Source organism: Prionailurus viverrinus, chromosome E3, assembly GCF_022837055.1.
Source record: "Prionailurus viverrinus isolate Anna chromosome E3, UM_Priviv_1.0, whole genome shotgun sequence".
Taxonomy (NCBI): Eukaryota; Metazoa; Chordata; class Mammalia; order Carnivora; family Felidae; genus Prionailurus; species Prionailurus viverrinus.
Genome location: NC_062576.1, coordinates 40,552,908 through 40,575,267, shown reverse-complemented (window position 1 = coordinate 40,575,267; position 22,360 = coordinate 40,552,908). Strand labels below are relative to the sequence as shown.

Genomic DNA, 22,360 nt, shown 5'->3' with positions numbered 1-22,360 from the left:
CGCCCCTGCCGCCCTGCTGCCCAATGTCGGCGCCCGAGGCCTGAACGGCATCTGTTCTCACCAATCGGCTGCGAGCGCGGCGCGGGCCTCGTCCAGGGCCTGTCCGGTGGGGCGGGGGCGGGGCCAGGCGTCGCTATTGGCTGCGGCGGCGTGACTGGCGTTGGCGATATCTAATGGACTCCGGCGGGCGGACCTCGCGCTGCGTGGGGCCGGGCGGGAACGGCGGCACAGCGGGACAGGAGGCGCCGGGCAGCGGGCGACATGTTCCAGGGCCTGGAGAGCGAGGGCAGCCGGGCCGGCTCCAGGTGCGTGGCGGGCGCGGCCACGTGGCGGGGCGCGGGTGACGGGTGACCTCACAGAGCCGAGGCCCCCTCTTTCCCGTCCGAGAGGCGGGCGCTCAGGCGGGACGCGTTCCCCGCGCCCGCTAGGGTCTCGGCGGAAGGCCCGAGGCGCGCCGCCCCTCGCGTCTCACCACGGGCCCACGTTCCCTTCCGTGTCCGGCGCGCCCGGGGACGCTGGCCGAGCGGTGTGCTGCCTCGGGGCCATGCCGGTGCGTACGGGGACCCACCCTCCCGGACCCCGTGCTAGCGCCGGTGTGCGGTGGACGGGGCCGAGAGGTGGGGGGGTCACCGTGGGTGTCCTTCTGGATCCTGCATCCTCTGGGGCCGGGCGCTACTCTCCCCTAATCCCGCAGCCCCGTGGGGCCAGCCCACGCCCTCCCCTAATCCCGAGGGGCCGGGCGCTGCTTTCCCCTAATCCTACAGCCCCATGTGGCGGGGCCCTGCCTTCCCCTGATCCCGCAGTTCCGAGGAGCCTGCTCCTGCCCTCTCCTGGTCCCGTAGCCCCCTCGGGCGGGGCCCCGCCCTCCCCTGGTCCCGCAGCCCTGTGGGGCCAGGCGCTGCCCTCCCCTGGTCCCACAGCCCCCCGGGGGCAGGCGCTGCCCTCCCCTGGTCCCATAGCCCTGTGAGTCCGGGAGCTGCCCTCCCCTGGTCCCGCAGCCCCTTGGGGCTGGGCGCTGCCCTCCCCTAATCCCGCAGCCCCGTGGGGCCAGACCCTGCCCTCCCCTGATCCTGCGGCCCCGTGGGGCCAACCCCTGTGCCTTCCCCTAATCCCGCAGACCCATGTGGTGGGGCCCTGCCCTCCCCTGGTCCTGCAGCCTTGTGGGGCCAACCCTTGTGCCCTCCGGTAATCCCGCAGACCCATGTGGCGGGATTCTGCCCTCCCCTGGTCCTGCAGCCCCGTTGGGCCAGGCGCTGCCCTCCCCTGATCCCAGGGCCTTGTGGGGCCAGGCGCTGCCCTCCCCTGATCCCGGGGCCTTGTGGGGCCAGGCGCTGCCCTCCCCTGATTCCGGGGCCTTGTGGGACCAGGCGCTGCCCTCCCCTAACCCTATAGCTTGGGAGCCAGGCAGTGTCTTCCCTGCCTTGCTGATGGAGAACCAGGCTTCCTTCCTGAAGTAGTAGAAGCAAATGACCAATTGTTGGGTTTCTGACTGGGCTTCAACATTCAGGAACACATGGCAAGCTTTCTTTTTAACTTGTAAACGCTGTGTGGGTATTAGAAGTCACATAGATTACAGTTGCCAGAGCTAGGGAGAAGGTCTGTCTTGGCACTCGAGCAGCCAGCTTGTACTGTAGAGTCGTGGGGGGGGGGGGGTTGTAGATGCCGACAAGTTCCCATTACCATGAGCCTCTTCTGTGCCCCAGCCTTGACCTAAAAGTAGAAGGGAATATGTGTGTGTAGCAGCTGTTGAGATCGATACAGTGTAAATATTCCTTCAAAGAACCACTTTGATTTGCTGAAACCCTGTACATCCGGGGGAGTTAGGGCAGTCGTCACTTCTACACCTGCCCAGGTCATTAGCTATCAATCCAGTCACATACGTCTACATCTGTACTGGCGGGGGCCCAGAATGCACCCATATTCTGGTGCTCAGGAACCACTGGGGAGCATCACTTGTGCCCGCTGGGTGGAGGCCCCTTCTAGCACTTTCTCATTTATGTCCTTGGGTCTGTCCCCTGTCATGCACGTGGCCTGGCACTGGATGCCCAATAAACGTTGGCGTTAACGAATAAACACCCTAACGCTGATGTCCTATGGACTTCTCGAGCTGCAGAGCCTCTGCTCTAAAGTATCAGTTCACGCTTCCTTTGGAGAGGGTATTATGGACAGGAGACAATTTCTTGGAGAACGTTGAAGAAGGAAAAGCAGTCTTCTTGGTTGAATGATTCAATGTGATTGGAAGCTGCTGCTGGGATCGGTCACAAACTTTGGGTTTCCGCAGCGGTGTTAAAGGGATTGATTAGCCGGATGGGCCTTGTAAGGCTCACGTTTCTTTGGCTGTTGGGGGAGAGAGTCAAGTGGTGGCTGCAAGACCACCTGGCCGGGATTTCCTCTTTGAAGAGCCTACATCTTCTCTCTTGCTAAGGGGTTATCTTGGGTTAAAGAGATTTTGAGCCGTACAGGCGTCACACTCCAGCCAGCATTAGTCTGAGGTCATCCACCTAAGCTGTAAACTGTGCGTTTGGAAAGTCTTGTTACCGCTTCTCTCCAAGTCTGAGCAGTCCCCAGAAAGCTTTTCTGAAACCCGGACGCGAGCTCTCGGAGGGAGGGTCAGGGGTACGGGGACCTGCCTCTGCTGGTACCCGCCGTCCCCTTGAGCTTTATCTGTGGCTTTTCTTTGTCACGTGCCCTCTCGCTCCTCTTGTGTACTTGAATGCTTTTATTGGAATATATTGAGGGATAAGACGAGAGAAAAAGGTCATTGGATCGTGCCCCTCCTTTGGGAGTTCTGAACTCACCAGTATTCCCATCTGCCTCCCTGCAGTTAGTGTCCTAGTGATAACTGCACCTGGTAATGAGCCTCCTGGAGGCCACTCGGAGCCTTTGCCATGGGTTCTGTTTTTATCAGAATAACCTCTTTCACTCTCAGTCCCCTTATTTGAGATCCTGTTGGGCAGCCTGTGCGGTCTGCAGATCTGCTCCAAGGGTGGGCAGCCCTAGCGCCCACCCCACACCTTGTGATGAAGATGTCACCACCCAGGTAGCTTGGTCAGTAGGCACAGCGATCTCTTGACTGCAGCTTTCTGGGCTTCCTGTGCTCCCTTTGTTTTCAAAGTAATATAAAATTCAGGAAGGTATATAGCATAATGTAGCAAACGCTATATTTCCACCACCCCAAATTAATATTTGGTCATTTCCAGTAACTCTGGCTTCCCTCCTTTGGCCCCGGGAGTACCCCTCCCACACAGAGACCACAGACTCAATTTGGGCCTTGCTTCCTCCGCAGAGATCTTAAGTTCCAGTAAGACCCAGCGCTCAGTGGCATCACTAATTGGAACAGTAGAGCCCCCTGCACACGGCGCTGGCTTTCCCCACAAACAAAGCTGCTCCAGGCTCAGGACTTGGTCTTGCCATCTTTCCGTGCACAGGGTATGGTGCACGTGCCCAGGGACAGGCACTTGGGCCCCCGGATGAGCGAAACAAGGGTGCAGGGCACAGGGGACCGGGAGATTACAAGGTTGTGGAGAGAGTCCTAAAGAGCTCTGAATCGGAAGGAATCCACTTCAGATTAGAACAGGACCTGGGAGGTTGAAGGAAGAGCCATGTTTCAAGTAAACTCGTAAAATAGGAATTTGAACTCAGCAGGAGGCTTGATGATAAATTCAGTTCAGTTCTGAAGATTGCAGATCCCCGTCCCGTTTGTCAGCGAGATGGTTGTAGAGCCCCGAGAATGTCTGGCCTGCTGTAGCCAGCCAGGAGTATGAGACTGGGCTGTGTGATCTATAAATGGTGTAGAAGTCAGATGGCCTTAGTGTGGTCGCCAACAAAGTAGGTGACCTGAGGTCTTATTAAGACCTTTTGGTTTTTTTGGGTTTTTTTTTTTTGTTTTTTTTAGTTTATTTTGAGAGAGCACAGGTGCAAGAGGGGGAGAGGTGGAGACAGGGAATCCCAAGCAGGTTCTGCCCTGTCACTGCAGAACCTGACCTTATTTTTTTTTTTTTTAACGTTTATTTATTTTTGAGACAGAGAGAGACAGAGCATGAACAGGGGAGGATCAGAGAGAGGGAGACACAGAATCTGAAACAGGCTCCAGGCTCTGAGCTGTCAGCACAGAGCCTGACGCGGGGCTCGAACTCATGGACCGCGAGATCATGACCGGAGCCGAAGTCGGCCGCTTAACCGACTGAGCCACCCAGGCGCCCCAGAACCTGACCTTATTAAGACCTTTCTGGGGTGCTTGGGTAGCTCAGTTGGTTAAGCACCCAACTTCGGCTCAGGTCATGATCTCACAGTTGGTGGGTTCAAGCCCTGCATCGGTCTCTGTGCTGACAGCTCAGAGCCTGGAGCCTGCTTCAGATTCTGTGTCTCCTCGCTCTGGTATTCCCCCACTCATGCTCTATCTTGCTCTGTCTCTCAAAAATAAATAAATGTTAGAAACAAAAATTTTTTTTAACTTCCTAGTTTAAATCTTGTTACTGGTTTTCTTTTTTTCTTTTTTTTTTCTTTTTTTTCCTTCACCAAATCGTTAAGGAAATACTAACTGCTGAGTAGGTATCCACCTTCCCCACCCTCCGAAGGCAGCCAGGGATTCGGCACCGGCACCGTGTGGAAGGCTTGCCCGTGGAGTGTGTCTGGGTCCCAGCTGGCACGTCATCTGCCCTGTATAAAGCAGAGGGGTACTTTTCTGCAGTCCTGCTTTACAGCCAGAGAGAGTCTGAGAACTCCCTTCGCTTTAAATTATAGTCCATGGTCAGCTCCCTTTCTAGCTCTTTATTTTTTTTTTAATTTTTTTAATGTTTATTTATTTTAGAGGCAGAGTGCGAGTGGAGGAGGGGCAGAGAGAGAGGGAGACACAGCCATCAGCACAGAGCCCGACATGGGGCTTGAACCCACAAACCGCAAGATCATGACCTGAGCCAGTCAGATGCTTAACCGACTGGCACCCCTCCCTTTCTAGCTCTTTTAAGGAAACAAAAAGCATTTTAAATGTCTTTTTTTTTTTTTTTTTTTTTTCCCCTTGTGACCTAAGTCATGCGCACTGCCTGCAAAGCCTCATGCGTTTCACGTGGTTTCGAGCTCTGAGTTTCCTTCGGTTTCCCCCTGTCTGTAGCATGGTCCGGCTGCCCAGGACTAGTGAAGGCACACGGGCCGCTCCCTGGTTTCAAAGTCCGTTTCAATAGTGCCTTCTCGCCTTTAAAATGCATTTTTAAGATCTTTGTACGTGTTCTGCAAAGATGCACCGGACTCGGTGCGCCACTGCTCTACTGACGTGGTTTGAAGCTCTGGGAGAGTCCAGGCGGAGCTTTGTGAAAGTTTCTTAACTCTTCAGTTACCGCCATAGAAAGTGACTCGAGGTCCCGGTCTTCCCCTTCATAAATGTTTCCTGAAAGCCTCCAAATGATGCAGGCTGTTTTCTCACCGGTCGAGACTTGGGGTAGATGCTGCGGGGGTGGGGGTGGGGGTGCCCGAGTGGTCACGTGGTGCCTGTGTGCTGAGGTGAAGCCAGCAGTTGTGCTGGTGGGTGTGTCCTCCGATCTCTCTGATCGGCATTCTATTGGTTTTACCGGACTTCAGGACCCGAGGTGATTACTCTAGTGTGGACTGCGCAGATCAGTCCTGACCCTTGTTTCTTCTAGAGGCCTTTAACAGAGGCCTGAGGCTGTAGTCTGCACTCTAGACCCAGACTGCTTGGGCCTGCCTTCTGGTTCTGCTCCTTCCCACACGACCTTTCTTTGACTTTTCTCTGTCTCTGATGCACCGTCTGTGAAAATACTGCCTGCCTTAGAGGGTTTGTTGCGTGCGCTCCTTGGAACAGTTGACGGAAATAGTAAGTACTTAACAAATGTCAGCTACAATATTAAACACTACTGAATGCGTTTGTGGCATTAAATTTTTAATTTTTTAAATTTAATTCTTTAAGGAATTTCTACAATCTCTATACCCCACGTGGGGTTTGAACTAATGACCCTAAGAGCAAGAGTCACACGCTCCACCGACTGAGCCAGCCAGGCACCCCAATTGTGTTTGTAGTATTGTGTACTCTTGTGTACTAATTAAAATTAGCATTAAACTCTACTGAATGTGGCTGTCACTTTGTGTTAGGGAAATTAATTTTACTTACCACAGGGTCACAATAATTTGCAAGTGTACCATTTCTAGAGGGGCTAGTGTCAAATAATTGTAATTTTTTTCTTAGACATCAGAAGGTGTATCTGTCCTGTGTGGTTACGCCGTACTGCCTGAATGGTGATGTCCAGGGCCATCAGTGACTCACATTCCCTCTGTGCTTGTAGGGCCATGAAGCCCCCGGGAGGAGAGGCCAGCAATCTCTTTGGAAGTCCAGAAGAAGCTGCTCCTTCAAGCAGGCCCAATAGGATGGCATCTAATATTTTTGGACCAACTGAAGAGCCTCAGAACATACCTAAGAGGACCAATCCCCCAGGTAGGGCCTTTGTGAGCCATTAATCCTTCTGCCTCTGTCTGTTCTGTTCTGTGCTGCTCTTTCGATAACATTTTTTATTTCTTTGTGCTGACCCCCCCCCCTTTTTTTTTTTAATGTTTTTAATGTTTGTTTATTTTTGAAGGAGAGAGAGAGAGAGAGAGAGAGAGAGAGTGTGAGTGGGGGAGGGGCAGAGAGAGAGGGAGACAGAATCCGAAGCAGGCTCTGGGCTCTGAGCTGTCAGCATAGAGCCCGATGTGGGGCTCTAACCCACGAACCGTGGGATCATGACCTGAGCCAAAGTCAGATGCTTAACCGACTGAGCCCCCTGTATGGACAGTTTTATCCTGACTTCTGCTTTTTGTCTCACGGTGGCTCAGTCATTCTTCAATCCTCCTTCCTCTGACCACAGGCCCTGGCTGAATCCAGGCCCTGAGGATACAGAGGAGACGAAGGGGTTCGGTTCCCACCAAGGGAAGCTCTCCCAGTTGTTTGAAGGGCCCCTTGTGATTTCAGAAATTATGTGTAGGTTATGCATTTAAACATTTTTCTTAGGGAGAATATTTATATAATAGATATTTTATGTTTATTTTTGAGAGAGAGAGAGCATGAGCGCATGCACAAGTAGGGGAGGGGCAGAGAGAATCCCAAGCAGGCTCCGTGCTGTCCGTGCAAAGCCTGATGTGGGGCTCGAGCTCAGGAACCGTGAGATCGTGACCTGAGCCACCAGGCGCCCCTAGGGAGAGCATTTTAATCCGATTGTCAATGGGATAGAAGCTCTAAAAAGATGACTCTGTTCATATAACGCTTTACCGTTTGGCCCACCTTCCAGTAGTCACAGTGAGACAGTCTTAGAAAAATGTTTTTTGGCCGATAGACCATCCAGTTGAGTGACCACGGTGATAGTTAGCTGTATCCTGGGGAGAATAACATTTGTCCGTCAGTGAAGATCTGAGAGGCCGGACCCAGATGGCAGGCGCCGCGGAAGCGAGGCTCGGACAGCTCCCCACGCCGCTGCAGCCCTGCTGCACGTGTTTCTTTACCGAACCCTAGAGGAACGGCTAGTTGTGTGTTTGCTTGGTGGTTTTCTTATGGCGAGGGAGGGCGGAGGGTTAAAGTTCTGGGTGCAGCAGAAGGAGCAGGAGTTCTTCAAAGTGAGCAACGTTCTCCTCGTATCTGGCGTACAGGTGTGGGCCGGAGGGGTCAGCCCTGCACTTCCTGTGTGTCAGCGATAGCCGTGTAGGTTACCTTATGTGCCTCTTGCACCTACGACCGGCCGCCGGCTCGGCAGGGTGTCTGGGGCTGCCTCTGGGGTGGCGAGTTCCCTGGGAAGTATGGCGGTGCTGCTTTGCACGCCCTCCAGTGATTCCCCAGTGGGCGGCCTGGGCCCCTCCTGGCTGGAGAGAGGGAGAGAGAGGGAGAACAGGGGAGCCTCTGTGTGGTGTGTGGTCCCAAGATGTGGCCACAGCTGCCGGAACTCACTCCCTGGGCTGGGTTCCGGCATGGACCTGGTGGTCCTGTGGTCCTGTCGTTTGGGGCCTGTTTTCGGTCCTGCCAGGTGCTCTTTGGAAACCATCTGTGTGGAACTCTCAAGGGAAGCCTGAAAGGGAAGCGTGCCAGCGTGCCCCGCCCCGCAGACCTAAGCCCCTGCCCGCGTGTCCGGGGCGGAGGGTGTGACTTAGCTCGCCATCATCGCTGAGGACTCACCGGCGTGGTCGGGCCCAGTGCTCACCGACCCTCCACGCGTGGGCTCTGCTGGCTGCCCCAGCTTGTCCTCCGGTTCTAACGACAGGGACCAGATATTTTTCAGGGATTGTGCACGGTGCTTTGTCTCTACGCCCCTAGGAGGTTGGGGGGGCGGGGTTCTTTACAGAGAGGGAAACAGGCTCAGGGGGTTCCCTGCAGCACCTGCGCCTCACACCTCACCAGGGGCGGAACTAGCCCTCGGATGGCATTTGTCTGGACTCCAGTGCTCGTGTTCTGAACTTACCACCTGGAAAACCAGTCGTGATAAGTGTCTAGAAATGGAATTGCGGGATCATTTAAAATTGCCCCCCATGTCGGCCACTCCCTGTGCCGCACGTGCTCCCCACCCTGCCGACACCATGTCTGTCTTACGCACTTTGATTCTTTCAAAGAGCGCACCTTGACTTTATCTTCCTTCGGTTATGAGTGCATCGAGCACCTTTCCTTCCTCAGAGCTGAATTCATTGCCCAGGTAAATGTCGACCAGCAGACACACAGGCTGACCCCTCATAAAGGGCAGGAACAGAGCTGTACTGTGTAGGGCTGGACCTACACACAGGAGCAGCACACCGACAATGCCACGGTCTCCACAAAACTCAGGCGTGTGGTGACCTGGGGTGGGGGAGACACGCAGGCTTCCGGGAGCTGGTCGTGCTCCGTACGCTTCAGCCGGCGGTGACCTGGGTGTTGGCTGTGTCGTTATTTGAGACAATTATGTCTTAGGAGGTTTTCAGTTACATTTTATAATTAAAAAAAATTTTGGAGGCACCTGGGTGGCTCGGTTGAGCGTCCGGCTTCGGCTCAGATCCTGATCTAGAGGTGCGTGAGTTCGAGCCCTGTGTCGGGCTCTGTGCGTCAGCGTGAAGCCTGCTTCAGAACCTGCTTCGTATCCTCTGTCTCCCTCTCTCTGCCCTTCTGCCAGTCATGTGCTCTTAAAAAAATAAAACATTTGGGGTGCCTGGGTGGCGCAGTCGGTTAAGCGTCCGACTTCAGCCAGGTCACGATCTCGCGGTCCGTGAGTTCGAGCCCCGCGTCAGGCTCTGGGCTGATGGCTCAGAGCCTGGAGCCTGTTTCCGATTCTGTGTCTCCCTCTTTCTCTGACCCTCCCCCGTTCACGCTCTGTCTCTCTCTGTCCCAAAAATAAATAAACATTGAAAAAAAAAATTTTTTTTTTTTAAATAAAACATTAAAAAGTTTTTTTCCTTAATGATCAGTGTCTTTAGCCAAAAACTTCAACTTGAGTTACTTTTGTTTGTCTTTCTGAGAGGGAGAGCCAGCACATGCGTGCACGTGGGGGGAGGGCAGGGAGAGGGAGAGGGAGACAGAGAATCGATCCTAGGTGAGCTCCACGCCCAGCGCAGAGCCCAAAGCAGGGCTCAATCTCAGAACCGTGCGTGAGATCATGACCTGAGCCCAACGCTTAACCGACTGAGCCATTCAGGTGCCCCCAAATTGAGTTACTTTTATGTTCCATTTTTTTTAAAAGCTGAGTGCACATTTTTAAAAGAATTTAATTAAGGCTTTGTAGCACAACCAGAAACAACACAGTATGGGACGACCTTCAGCAGTACTTTTCTCCACTTTGTGGTGGAGACGCTTTTGCTGACTGTAGCTCAGCAGCGTCACTGGGGATCACTGAGGGCTCATCTGCCCGGTCCCGCTCTGCCCCCTCGACTCGCTGCCCCTTCACCAGCCGCCCTAGGTCGGTCCTCTTGTTACGTATCGCCTCCTGACGGTTGACACACAAGGCCAGAGGGTTGGAGCCACTTGTCCAGGCTCAGTTGGCAAGTGGCTGTTCAGGAGCTCCTCCCGCAGTCCAGTGCTGTGCCGTGCTGTGCTGGCTTCCCCAGCCCGGTATGCAGGGCCTGGGAGGGCAAGGTGTGCGGACGCCCCAAGGTGACACGAGCATGCGCCCGCTTCCTGCACGGGCGGCCCCGGGACACTGGCATCCCAGCAGCCGCTCTGGGTCACCATCCACTCTGGCGGTGGAGCCCATCCCCTGGGAGCCCACGGGCCTGCGTGCTCGTGTTTCTCCGTCTCAGCTGTGCGTGTACATACTAGAGCCAAGCAGGGACTGCTCGCCACGTGGTTTCTTAAACAGTAGGCAAAGCTCAGCGCTGCGAAAAATGACATGATAAGCAGTCGTGAGTCCTGCACCCCGTCCATCCCGTGTCCTGTGTGCACACGGCCCCCCCGGGGCGGGGTCGGGGGACGTGGAGTAACCACTTTGTTGATTCAGATACAAGTGGATATACGCTGTACAGAATGTTGTGTGCCTTTTGTCGCTGAGCGGTATATACATCCAGGAGATGTTTTGTTATCGGTACGTAGACAACACAGCGAACGCTCTGGAGCATTTGTGTCCCTGGCATCCTTCTAAGCATGTGATGTCTGAGCTACAGTGAGGCATTGAATCCACTCACAGCGCTGTGAGCAAGGTCCTTTCATTCTGCAGTTGAGGATTTGCGGGCACAGAAAGGCCAAGTAATTTGTGTGTGGTCACCTAGCTAGTTAGTGGGATGCATCTTTTTTCCTCTTGTGAGATTTTAAGGTACATCCTTGGTACATGAGGGCCGTGACTGTGACAGCCCTCCCCCCCACCCCCACCCCGCCCCCGCGTGCCGAGAGGAGCTGGCATCTATGGAGTGAAGAGACGGCCAGCTGGCATTGTGTGACAGCCATCTCTGCTTCACGGAGGCTTTTGGGTGTTGACTTTGGTGTCTGGCCAGAGTCATCAGCTGTGAAAAGTTAGGCATTAGATGCATATCTTCATTATGGCTCATCAAGTCACTTACCTGTACTGCAAGGCGTTCCGTGTCTGAAATTTGCTGACACCTGTAGTTGTCACTGGGCGTTCTGGCCAGAATGAGGTCAGAAGAATGATCTGTGTTATTTTCCAGATTACAGGTCTGCCTTGAATATGACATGTTGTTAAATTCATTTATGTCTGTCTGACCTAAAAGTGCAACAGCTGTTTGCTTTTAACATAAAGGACTTTTCACGGGTTTAATGAAGAAGACCGTTCAACAGACAACACACCAAGTTCAAAGTGAAGGAAATTTTAGTAGATGGGAAGTGGTGTTTTATGCCACCTTACCGTCTTGTCTCTAGAAGCCAACCCGGTTCAGCTTCCAGAAATGAAGGTCCCAGAAGGCCCCCAAAAAAGCAGGTCTGACATAGGGCTTTAGGGACCCTCATCAACCCAAACACCCCACCCTTGTTGGCCTAAACCAGGGACTGGCATTGGGGTGTCCCTAGGAGGAGAGGTCTCTGAAGGTCGAGGATGGGACCAGATGGATGTTGTGGGTTTGCTCACTGTTGTGTAATTGTTTCTACAGGGGGGAAAGGAAGCGGTATCTTTGACGAATCCACGCCTGTGCAGACGCGACAACGTCTCAACCCACCCGGTGGGAAGACCAGTGATATCTTTGGGTCCCCAGTTGCTGCTACGTCGCCTTCAGCACACCCAAACAAACCCAAGGTATGGGCTACCTCAGGTAGCACACGTGAAAGTAGGAAAAACAGGCTCTGAGGCAGGTGTGATGTGTGAGGGGGAGGAGGCAAGGTGGCTGACGTTGGTTTTCCTGAGTGCGGTCGCTAGTCACAGGGTTTCCCATCTCCCCTGAATCACGGGAGACCACACGCCAGCCTCGTGATGACTGTAGCCTGGGAAGCTGGTCTTGTGTGCCGATGGGCGGCCTGGGCGACCGTCCTTCCCTGCAGGTGCTAGTGGTCACCGGGAGCACAGCAGCCCCATTAGATTAAACTTGCTCCGTGTTTCGAATCCATGGGCTCATCATCATACTTGGAAAAGTCTAACTGTTGCCGGGAGAGTGCCGGAGGACAGAATGTACCATGTGCCAGCATTCCCGCGTGAGCCGCACCTCAGGGTGCCTGCTGGGGAGGGAGTTTTCCTTTTACAGGAGTACTCAGCCAAAAATGAGGAAGGAATAACAGAATTCAAATATCACCATTTTGCCAACTTGTGATGAAACTGTGGATCTCGGCGATGAGCATCTGTGGCTGACGTCGTGTGGGGGGATAAGCTTAGGAATCCCCCGGGCTTACACCACAACATCACAAGGCGGGACCACCAGAAATCACAGGCTGTCCCTTTCGATAGAACATCATAGACCACCTTTGAATTCTTGTCAAAAAATCGAGGCAGAGTCAGACCGAACTTCACATTAATTGATACCACAGGGATTCAGGCAGCGTAATGCGAAATAGAGGGCTCTACGTAGCAGTCACAGGAGGCCAGTCATTAATCCCGATGGTTAAAAAGAGATTGAACATTACACTTTTGGGGCACCTGGGTGGCTCAGTGGGTTGAGCATCCAACTCTTGATTCCGGTTCATGTCATCTCATGGTTCCGGAGTTCAAGCCCCGCGTCGGGCTCCTCGCTGACAGTGTGGATCCCGCTTGGGATTCTCTCTCACTCGCTCTCTCTCTGTGCCCCCCCCCCCCAAATAAATAAATGTTAAAAAAAATTTAAAAGAATACAATTCCTATCAAAGTCCCAACCACATTGTTTGGTTTGGTTTTACTTTTTGTTTGTAAAAAAGGGAAAGACCCACCCTAAAATTCATAGGGAATCTCAAGGAACGCCGAGTAGCCGGACAGCTTGACAAAGAACAAAGTTGGATGGCTCTCACTTCCCAGTCTCAGAACTCGGTACAAAGTTCCATTCGTCCAGTAATCCTAAAATTCATATGGAACCACAAAAGGCCCCGAATAGCCAAAGGAATTTTGAAGAAGAAGACCAAAGCAGGAGGCATCACAATCCCAGACTTTAGCCTCTACTACAAAGCTGTCATCATCAAGACAGCATGGTATTGGCACAAAAACAGACACATAGACCAATGGAATAGAATAGAAACCCCAGAACTAGACCCACAAACGTATGGCCAACTCATCTTTGACAAAGCAGGAAAGAACATCCAACGGAAGAAAGACAGCCTCTTTAACAAATGGTGCTGGGAGAACTGGACAGCAACATGCAGAAGGTTGAAACTAGACCACTTTCTCACACCATTCACAAAAATAAACTCAAAATGGATAAAGGACCTAAATGTGAGACAGGAAACCATCAAAACCTTAGAGGAGAAAGCAGGAAAAGACCTCTCTGACCTCAGCCGTAGCAATCTCTTACTCGACACATCCCCAAAGGCAAGGGAATTAAAAGCAAAAGTGAATTACTGGGACCTTATGAAGATAAAAAGCTTCTGCACAGCAAAGGAAACAACCAACAAAACTAAAAGGCAACCAACGGAATGGGAAAAGATATTCGCAAATGACATATCGGACAAAGGGCTAGTATCCAAAATCTATAAAGAGCTCACCAAACTCCACACCCGAAAAACAAATAACCCAGTGAAGAAATGGGCAGAAAACATGAATAGACACTTCTCTAAAGAAGACATCCGGATGGCCAACAGGCACATGAAAAGATGTTCAGCGTCGCTCCTTATCAGGGAAATACAAATCAAAACCACACTCAGGTATCACCTCACGCCAGTCAGAGTGGCCAAAATGAACAAATCAGGAGACTATAGATGCTGGAGAGGATGTGGAGAAACGGGAACCCTCTTGCACTGTTGGTGGGAATGCAAACTGGTGCGGCCGCTCTGGAAAGCAGTGTGGAGGTTCCTCAGAAAATTAAAAATAGACCTACCCTATGACCCAGCAATAGCACTGCTAGGAATTTATCCAAGGGATACAGGAGTACTGATGCATAGGGGCACTTGTACCCCAATGTTCATAGCAGCACTCTCAACAATAGCCAAATTATGGAAAGAGCCTAAATGTCCATCAACTGATGAATGAATAAAGAAATTGTGGTTTATATACACAATGGAATATTACGTGGCAATGAGAAAAAATGAAATACGGCCTTTTGTAGCAACGTGGATGGAACTGGAGAGTGTGATGCTAAGTGAAATAAGCCATACAGAGAAAGACAGATACCATATGGTTTCACTCTTATGTGGATCCTGAGAAACTTAACAGGAACCCATGGGGGAGGGGAAGGAAAAAAAAAAAAGAGGTTAGAATGGGAGAGAGCCAAAGCATAAGAGACTGTTAAAAACTGAGAACAAACTGAGGGTTGATGGGGGGTGGGAGGGTGGAGAGGGTGGGTGATGGGTATTGAGGAGGGCACCTTTTGGGATGAGCACTGGGTGTTGTATGGAAACCAATTTGTCAATAAATTTCATAAAAAACAAAAACAAAAACAAAAAAAACCACAAAGTTCCATTCGTCCAAACAGTGTAGTGCTGGCCTAAGCACATAGAGACCGCGGAGTAGCACGGAGAGCTGAGAAATAGACCCTCACGTGCGGGTTTAATTGGTACTTGCACAAGGACGCCTGGATCATTTCGATGGGGGAGGACAGTCTCTTCTGCCGGGACAACTGGATATGCGCGTGCCAGAGAGTGGAGGCGGACTCGTAGCTTCCACTGTGTATAGATATGAGCTAAAAATGGATCAAAGATCGAAATTTAAGGGTTAAAGCAGTAGATTCTTAGAAGAAAACATAGGGACAGTTCTTCACAATCTTTTTGTGCTTTGTTTTGTTGTGTTTGTTAAGATTTCATTTTAAAATAATGTGCACCCAACGTGCGGCTCGAATTCATGACCGTGACCCCCAAGAGCTCTTCTGATGGAGCTGGCCGGGTGCCTGATCAGTGTTTGCGTGGCTTTGGCAGTGGTTTCATAAACGTGACACTAAACACTGGGAGCAAAATTTTAAGTAAGTACATTGGATTTCATTAAAATTGAAAACTTTAGGGGCGCCTGGCTGGCTCCGTCAGTAGGAGTGTGTGACTCTTGATCTCAGGGTCATGAGTTCAAGCCCCACGTTGGATGTAGAGATTACTTAAAAATCTTTGAAAGAAATTTTTTAGACTTAAGTGCATCAAAAGACACTGTTAGGAAAATGAAAAGACAACCCATAGAGCAGGAGAGATCGTTTGCGTTGCAAATCCTATCGTCGGATAGCAGTTTATTCTCAGGAATACTTAAAGAACTTCCGAAACTCAGCAACAGAAAGACAGTCTGATTCAAAAATGGGCAAAGGACTTGACTGGACATTTCCCCCAAAGAAGATCTACAAGTAAGCACATAAAAACATGCTCAGCAGGGGCGCCCTGGGGGCCCAGTCGGTTAGGCGTCCGACTCTTCATTTTGGCTCGGGTCAGGATCTCAGTTTGTGATATGAAGGCCCACGTTAGGCTCTACGCTAGTCCAGAGCCTGCTTGGGATTCTCTCTCTACCCCTCTCTCCTGCCCCTTCCCTGCTTGCGCTCACATGCGCGTGTGGTCTCTCTCAGAATAAATTAGAGGAAAAAAAAGGCGCTCAACATCGCAGTTGGAAGTGTGGCTGAGCCCCAGACGGCAGAGAGCTCACGTCTCTGTCGCTGCAGTATGTTACGTGGGGGTTTGTGTCACCGTCCGTGGGTAAAATTCTCCACAGTGAAAACATTTTTAAAAGTTAAAAGTAAATAAACCCGTCTGTGCTCCGATTTTTATCATACATTTGAAGGTGGGTAAAATGTTTCTGAATCATGTGTTGACCTGCGTTTTGCCTTGTTGCAGGACCACGTGTTCTTGTGCGAAGGAGAAGACCCAAAGTCGGCCCCTAAAGGTGAGCTGCTGTTTTCTGTCCCTCCCCTGAGTGTGCTCGCTCTGGGAGAGTTGCTGGTGTGTCCCCAGGGGATGAGCGAATATTCCCTGCCCCTTCCGGCCTGCTGACAAAAACAGGCAAGGTCGTGTTTGTTGCTGAGAGGATGTGTAGTATTTGAAGAAAGCCAGGGACGTGGGCTCAGTTGGGTGGGTGAAAGCTTCCCAGTGGGCCGCCATGGGCCTTTCTTCACTTCTTGTCATTGGTGGTCAGCCTACGTCTAAGACTGGGGGTCCCCTTCTAGAAGCTGATGTCATGTAGTGAAGGGCAGGGATCTGAAGCCTTGAATGGACGTATGACCGAGGGTAGCGCAGGCAGCACTGATGCAGAAGAGAAGCGCACAGGGGACAGCAAGACCGGTGGAGTGGGGAGGCGGGGGACCGTGAGGCCTGTGTGTGGCGGGGAGAGCTGCCCCGCTGGCAGGTGCGTGCCAGCCTGTGCCTCGCCCTCCCAGCTGGCTGTGCTGAGAGTCACCACTCCCCCGATGGGGAACCAAGAGAAACGGGAGTCCCTTCATCTAGAAAGGCTGAGTGACTGTCCACAAGCCTTGCCTCACCTTGCTGGATCCCTCTCTTCCTCGTCATGCTCAAGTTGAGAAAGTTTGTTATTTGTTCTTGACGTGGAAGAAAGGGGAATGGGGTCCAAAAAGCAGTGTAAAGGAATAATTAAGGAATTTTCCAAAGAGTTTATGGTATGAAGCCCTGGTTCAAGAATGCCCTCTGCCAATCGGTATGTGTTCTTGGGACAAGACAGAAGCCTTGCTCTGTGCTCGTTATGGTGTTCCCTTGGCGGCTGGTCTGTGCCAGTCTTTATGTGGAGCTCGCCTGTCTGGTTGCTGGGCCGCCTCTAACGGGATGGCATGCTGACTTTGTCCCACAGCCGCAGCCAGCACCTCGCCAGGAGAAGAGCTGGGGCAGAAGGGCGGCCCTGGAGACGCAGGCCGCACCCAGCAGCCTGTGCCCATGCCCACAGCTGACAGCCACGAGCCCAGGTTGGGCCCCCGCCCTCGTTCTCACAACAAAGTCCTGAACCCGCCTGGAGGCAAATCCAGTATCTCCTTCTACTAAGAGGGGCTGCCGCTTCCCCTGTAGCCAGACAAAACACCGGAGAGATAGGATTTCAAATACTGTAGTCTTGTAGCCCAAAGGAGCCGGGTGGGGAGAGGGTCTGTTGTGTATCTGAAGCCGCAGCTCGGGCACGTGGCCATCCCAGAGCCGCGGAGGACCTCACCTTCCAGACTGCCGGGAGACCTGTCTTGGTGGGTAGAAGACGGGACTTGCTTGTAACTGCAGACGTGATGGGGCTCTGCGAGGGGCGCGGGGGCCAGTGGGGCCGGGCTACGGTGAGTCCTGGTGGCATGGGGTTGCCCTCGGCCTTGCCGCACTGGCACTCTGCTGGCCGGCCGGGGGTCCAGAAATCACTAACACGGCAGCAGAGTTTAAATTTAAAGCCTTGGCAAGAAAATCAAATACAACATGTGTGTTGCCGTGGGATACAGGAGCAAGGTGTTGGCCAGAACACTACGGGTGGGGACTGGTGGGGGTGGGGTCTTTGGGTGACTGGCCCCTCAGATCCTCACCCCGTTGACCGCAGGACGGTTCCCGTGCCTGCCGCTGTGGCCCCCCGGTGCCTCCTTTGCCATCAGCCCCAGCGTGTGGCTCCGCACATTTCCTGACACGTCAGTTGCTTGTGTTCGGCAGCTGTCGGCAGAAACCAAAAAGTCGTTCTCAGTCTCACGCTTTGTGGCAGCATTTTGAGGTGCTCCGTGTCTGCCATCCAGACGCTTGGCCATGCGCAGGCTGGTTTCACTGTGATTTGTCCCCTCTTTTCCTCAGCGGCCTCCATGCTAGGTCCGTGCCCATCACCAGCCAGGCGGACAGACCCCTTCTCAAGTCAGATCTTCCTGTTGGCCAGCCCCCCTGACTTCTGCAGCTTTAAAACTGTCCACATGCATCCAGACAGCGGGTTACTTAAATCCTTCCTACTTCTTTAGTCCTGTTGACGGTGGGAGGAAGCAGTGCTCCTGAACCTTGGGTTCTTAGGTTTGAATCTTTAATAATATCTAAAGAGCTATTATAAATTCCCAGCTTTACATAAGTGACTGTGGACGCTGATCTGTTTCTGACACCTTTCTAGGAAAAAGTCACTTGCTCAGGTAGAGTAAAGAGGAAGCAAAGTTTGCTTAGCTGCTCTTTATAAAGCTTTGCAGAACCTCCGGACCATGTTCAGTTTCCAGAGGAAACCTGGAGACCTTGGGCCAGAAGATGAAATGGTTCGATAGCGAAGTCTCAACTGGCCAATTCCGTGCTACTCGCCAGCTGAGATAACGGGCTGGCCAGAGTCCCGTCGCTCTGATCTGTCGGGCGAAGGCTTCTCCCGCCTGCCCCTACAGGGCTACGTTCTCTGTTCTTATGCTCACTCACATTGGACCAACAGCTCACAGGGGACGGGGCTTGGGTGGGGGTACCTGTCAGTACGAGTGCCTACAAAGCCAGTGCCATGTGCTAAAAACACCTGCATCCTTATCACAGTGTAGAAAAGCAACAACGCTGGGTTCAGTCACACCCACCGTGGCCTAGACACCGAAGTGCCTGCGGGAGCCACCTGCCGAGCTCCACTCTTACACCTGGTGCACGTGGCTTTGTCAACCAAAGACCGTTTTCCCCCTTTCAACTGCCCTGTGCTCTCTGGAGCCAAGAAACTCATTCCATGCAACTCTTCCTGTCTCGTGCAAGTACCTCCTGTCTCCACCTTTCAAATGGCCATTTATAGGAAAGTCGGTTGGAACTCAGAGCATCTTCCCCCCCATTAAAAAATGTCATAAATGGTGGTTAGGGCTTAAGCCCAAACACACGTTAACGTGCTTAACGCAGTGTTCTCGTGGTAGAAATGAAGTACCATTTAGGACTCTGTCTTGTGGTTTTCAGTGTGCAAGAAACTGATTTGTGAATTCCAAATTGGATTGCCAGGAACCCTGATACCGTAGTGCTGGCCCCTGTGGCTTCACCCCTGCCCTCGCTGCCCACCCAGCGAGAGGAAGCAAGGAGGAGCTCTCTACTTCTGTCTACCGGCAGGGATCTCAGGCACAGATTGGGGGGGGGGAAGGGGAGTAGGGGTGGGAATGGAGGGAAACCAGAACTGTAGCCAGAGCCTCTGTGCAGTGGAGACAGACGCACTGCCTTTGATCTCCATCCTTCCCTCCCTGGGGCCGCGGAAACAAGTTTAGGGTGCCTGGTGGTCTGGTCACTGGGAGGAGCAGGAGAGACCTTTCTGCTCCTGTGAGCCAGTGGGGTGGCCATTCCTATGTGGAAAATGCTCTGTAACTGGGGACTGCCTGTATTTGGAAGATTCATTAACTCAGCATCCTGTTTTCAATCTCTAAGCTGCATTGAGAAGTTATGTCTGTATTTTTATTAAGCCTTAAAATTTTTTTTATGTGCATCTGGTGCCAACTTTTTTCTAGAGCTGTATCAAAAACGAGAAGTCTGTACTCACAGCACAATGTAGTTTTGATAGGGGCATCTTGTTACAAAGCAGGACTGGGTATACACGTCGAATTAAACTTCGCAATCACGTACTCGAAGTCTGGGTCAGTCTTTTGTGTGCATGTTCACATTGTGCTTCTCAGCATCCGTTTCCCGAAATGCCTGGACCCTGGTCCTTCCCTCACAGGTGTTCTTTGCTGAAGGGGTTTGCCTTCACCCCCTCCCCGCCCCACCCCTGCACCATTTAGCCAGAGGATGCCCAAGTTAATCTTCTCAGAGGTTATGGATTTACAGGGGTTGTTTTATTATTTAAAAAAATTGTTCTAAGGTTTATTTTTGAGAAAGGGAGACAGAGCACGAGTGGGGGAGGGGCAGAGAGAGAGGGAGACACAGAATCTGAAGAAGGCCCCAGGCTCCAAGCTGTCAGCACAGAGCCCAACACAGGGCTCGAACCCACAAACTGCAACATCATGACCTGAACTGAAGTGAAACACTTAACCGCCATCCAGGCGCCCCATGGGTTTACAGTTTTAAATTTGGAAACCAAAGACCTACCTTTGAATAGAATGAACAGGAATTTGCCAGTGTCCTTTTGGGTTTCTGTAGGTAAGTTAAAGGTAATCATTTTTTTTTTTCCTCCTAACCACTTGTTTTCCTAAAGAAATGACAGCATTGAACTTGCCTCTTGAGTGGGCTTTCCAACCCCAGTAACAAGCTTGGTAATAAGTAGATGTGGTGCTGAGCTTTTAGTCTGCCATTAGATTAAAGTCCTGCAAAGAAAGCACAGATTGAACGTCTTTCCCTCTTACATGATAGCTATTTCCCTATGTCGTAAAAGCAAACAATATGCATTACATGGACCTAGGGTGATGAAACCACTCAGACCACCTGCTGGGAGGCCCCCCTCACAGCCCCACCCCACAGGAGGCTGCACACCATTCTCCCTGCTGGACCACAGCCAGCACCAGAATAGCATATCAGAAAGAAACCGGACGTACGCCACGGACACCGTCTTCGTTTGTTCATCTGAAAACGTGTTCGAGTGCAGAGCACGTCCCAAGACGTGCGCTAGGCACTGGTAACGTTAAAGCGGCCCCAGCCACAGGGCAGCTCAGTCCTGGAGAGTCACCACCCATTTGTCTCCAGCAGCTGGGCAGTGGCCACGTCTGAAAGGACCAAGGTAACTAGAAATGTTATGGTGAGGGAGCGATCAACAAACATGAAAGGGTTGCCGTTTCACATCCTGTGCTTTCTCCAGAATGTACTGGCTCCATTAGCGGAACGGAACTTGTTCTATTTTCAAGCGTGGCAAGAATGTATATTCCTCCTGTGTTACCCGGTCATTTCTTATTATCTCCTTAATCCTTAGCATTCTTGAAGATCACAAGTGAAATATTCCTGTTGTATGTTTGACGACGAAGTGCCATCAAAATTCAGCATAGGAAGAATTAAGGGAGACATTACAGGGTCCTAGGTGACTTCCTAGCAAATTAAAGTATAACCTTTTTAAAGTTTTTATTTAAATTCCAGTTAGTCAACAAACAGTGTACTATTTCAAGTGTATCAACACTTTGATACATCGCCCTTCGCACGTCATGACGAGCACACTCCTGGAAGTCCAGTATGCCATCCATTGTGCCACAGAGCCAGGCTAAAGCAGCACTTTTGAAACCCAAGTACTCACCTTACATTTTAGGGTCATGTGCAGAGGGAAAAAGAATTGTGCCCCAATTTAGTTTACAAATCTGAATGGAAGTCTGTTAAAGCAAGTTCTAGCTTATGTCGCCCGAGTACACGAGTGGCGTCCTCAAGTACGCATCAGGAATTGCCCAGCGGCTCATCTTGTTAAAACTTCGTTCTGTTTTAGCCAGTTTCAAGTAAATCTGCCCAGTTATGTTAGTAATAAAAACCAATAAAGTTGGTGGCCAATTGGCCTCACAGCGGGGGCTACCCTACTGTATATTTGGTACTAAGAAGGTTCAGAGGGGTCATGTTTCTGAAAAAAGGCCTAAGGCAGAAGTCTTGAACATTCCCCCAAAACACTCACAAGCTTTTTTTGTAATTGGCTCAAAAAGAAAAATTACACATACTTGTTTGTCCTGACTCTTCATCTTGAGAATAAACCTAACAATTCTATATTGCGCCCTTACTATATTGCTAGAAATGTATGAAGCCCCTTTAATGGATTAGCTTATTAATGTTCATAACTTTCCTAGGAGGTTGGTAGTATTTTTAGGCTCAGTTTGGAAATGAAATGGGATGACTGAGTCACTTAGCATCAAAATCCAGATAATCTGGGGGCGCCTGGGTGGCTCGGTCGGTTAAGCGTCCAACTTTGGATTCTGTGTCTCCCTCTCTGTTCCTGCCCCATTCATGTTGTCTCTCAAAAATAAATGTTGTTTTTGTTTTTTTTTTTACTCCAGATAATCTGGACCTGAGACAGAAACCTTAGTTTATCTCTAATGGGGTGGGTGAGCATCCATACAGCAAATTAGGTTGCAAGGGGAAAATTTGTGCAATAGTATTCAGGACATCATTATCTGCAGGAGAGTTCATTGATTTGGTGCAGTCAGGTTAGGATGAACTGACCTTGAAGCATTTCATTAGGTAAAAGGGATGAGAGCATTTCTGTTCGTATTAAGCCCTGACAAGTTTAGGGGCTGTTGTTTTTAATCAGCTACTACTACCTGTGTGGCCCTCAAGATGCAAGTGTAACTTGTGCGTTGGTGTCCTCAGATACCGGTGAAAGCAAATGCAGATCCCTGTGGAGCAACTCTAAACTCACACTTAAAAGTGTTTCCACAAAGATCCAAGGGATCCTAGTTCGGAAGGGAAAGGAGGAGCAGCCTAAGCAAGAATCAACCAAAACAACAGACCGCATAATCAGATTCGCAAAGGCTGCAGATACTGTAATTATGATTTAAAAAACAAACAAACAAAAAAAAAACCTTGCTAAAGAGATTTCATTCAAGTGGATGCAAGTGGAGGAAATAAGAGCCTATCAAGACA

The 22,360-nt window shown here is 51.2% G+C and overlaps 1 protein-coding gene across 2 annotated transcripts; it reads left to right on the top strand.

The window, feature by feature from the left end:
• The first annotated feature begins 152 nt into the window (after positions 1 to 152).
• On the top strand, positions 153 to 19,449 carry JPT2 (Jupiter microtubule associated homolog 2). 2 transcript variants are annotated; one of them, XM_047838325.1, is made up of 5 exons: positions 153 to 305; positions 6,294 to 6,442; positions 11,524 to 11,666; positions 15,782 to 15,830; positions 16,746 to 19,449. In XM_047838325.1, exons 1-5 carry the CDS (start codon positions 262 to 264, stop codon positions 16,931 to 16,933), a joined length of 573 nt encoding a protein of 190 aa, XP_047694281.1. In that variant the 5' UTR covers positions 153 to 261; the 3' UTR covers positions 16,934 to 19,449. The 2 variants fall into 2 exon arrangements, with proteins under 2 accessions (XP_047694281.1, XP_047694282.1); XM_047838326.1 differs by lacking the exon at positions 153 to 305 and adding an exon at positions 386 to 550.
• The last annotated feature ends 2,911 nt before the right edge of the window (positions 19,450 to 22,360 follow it).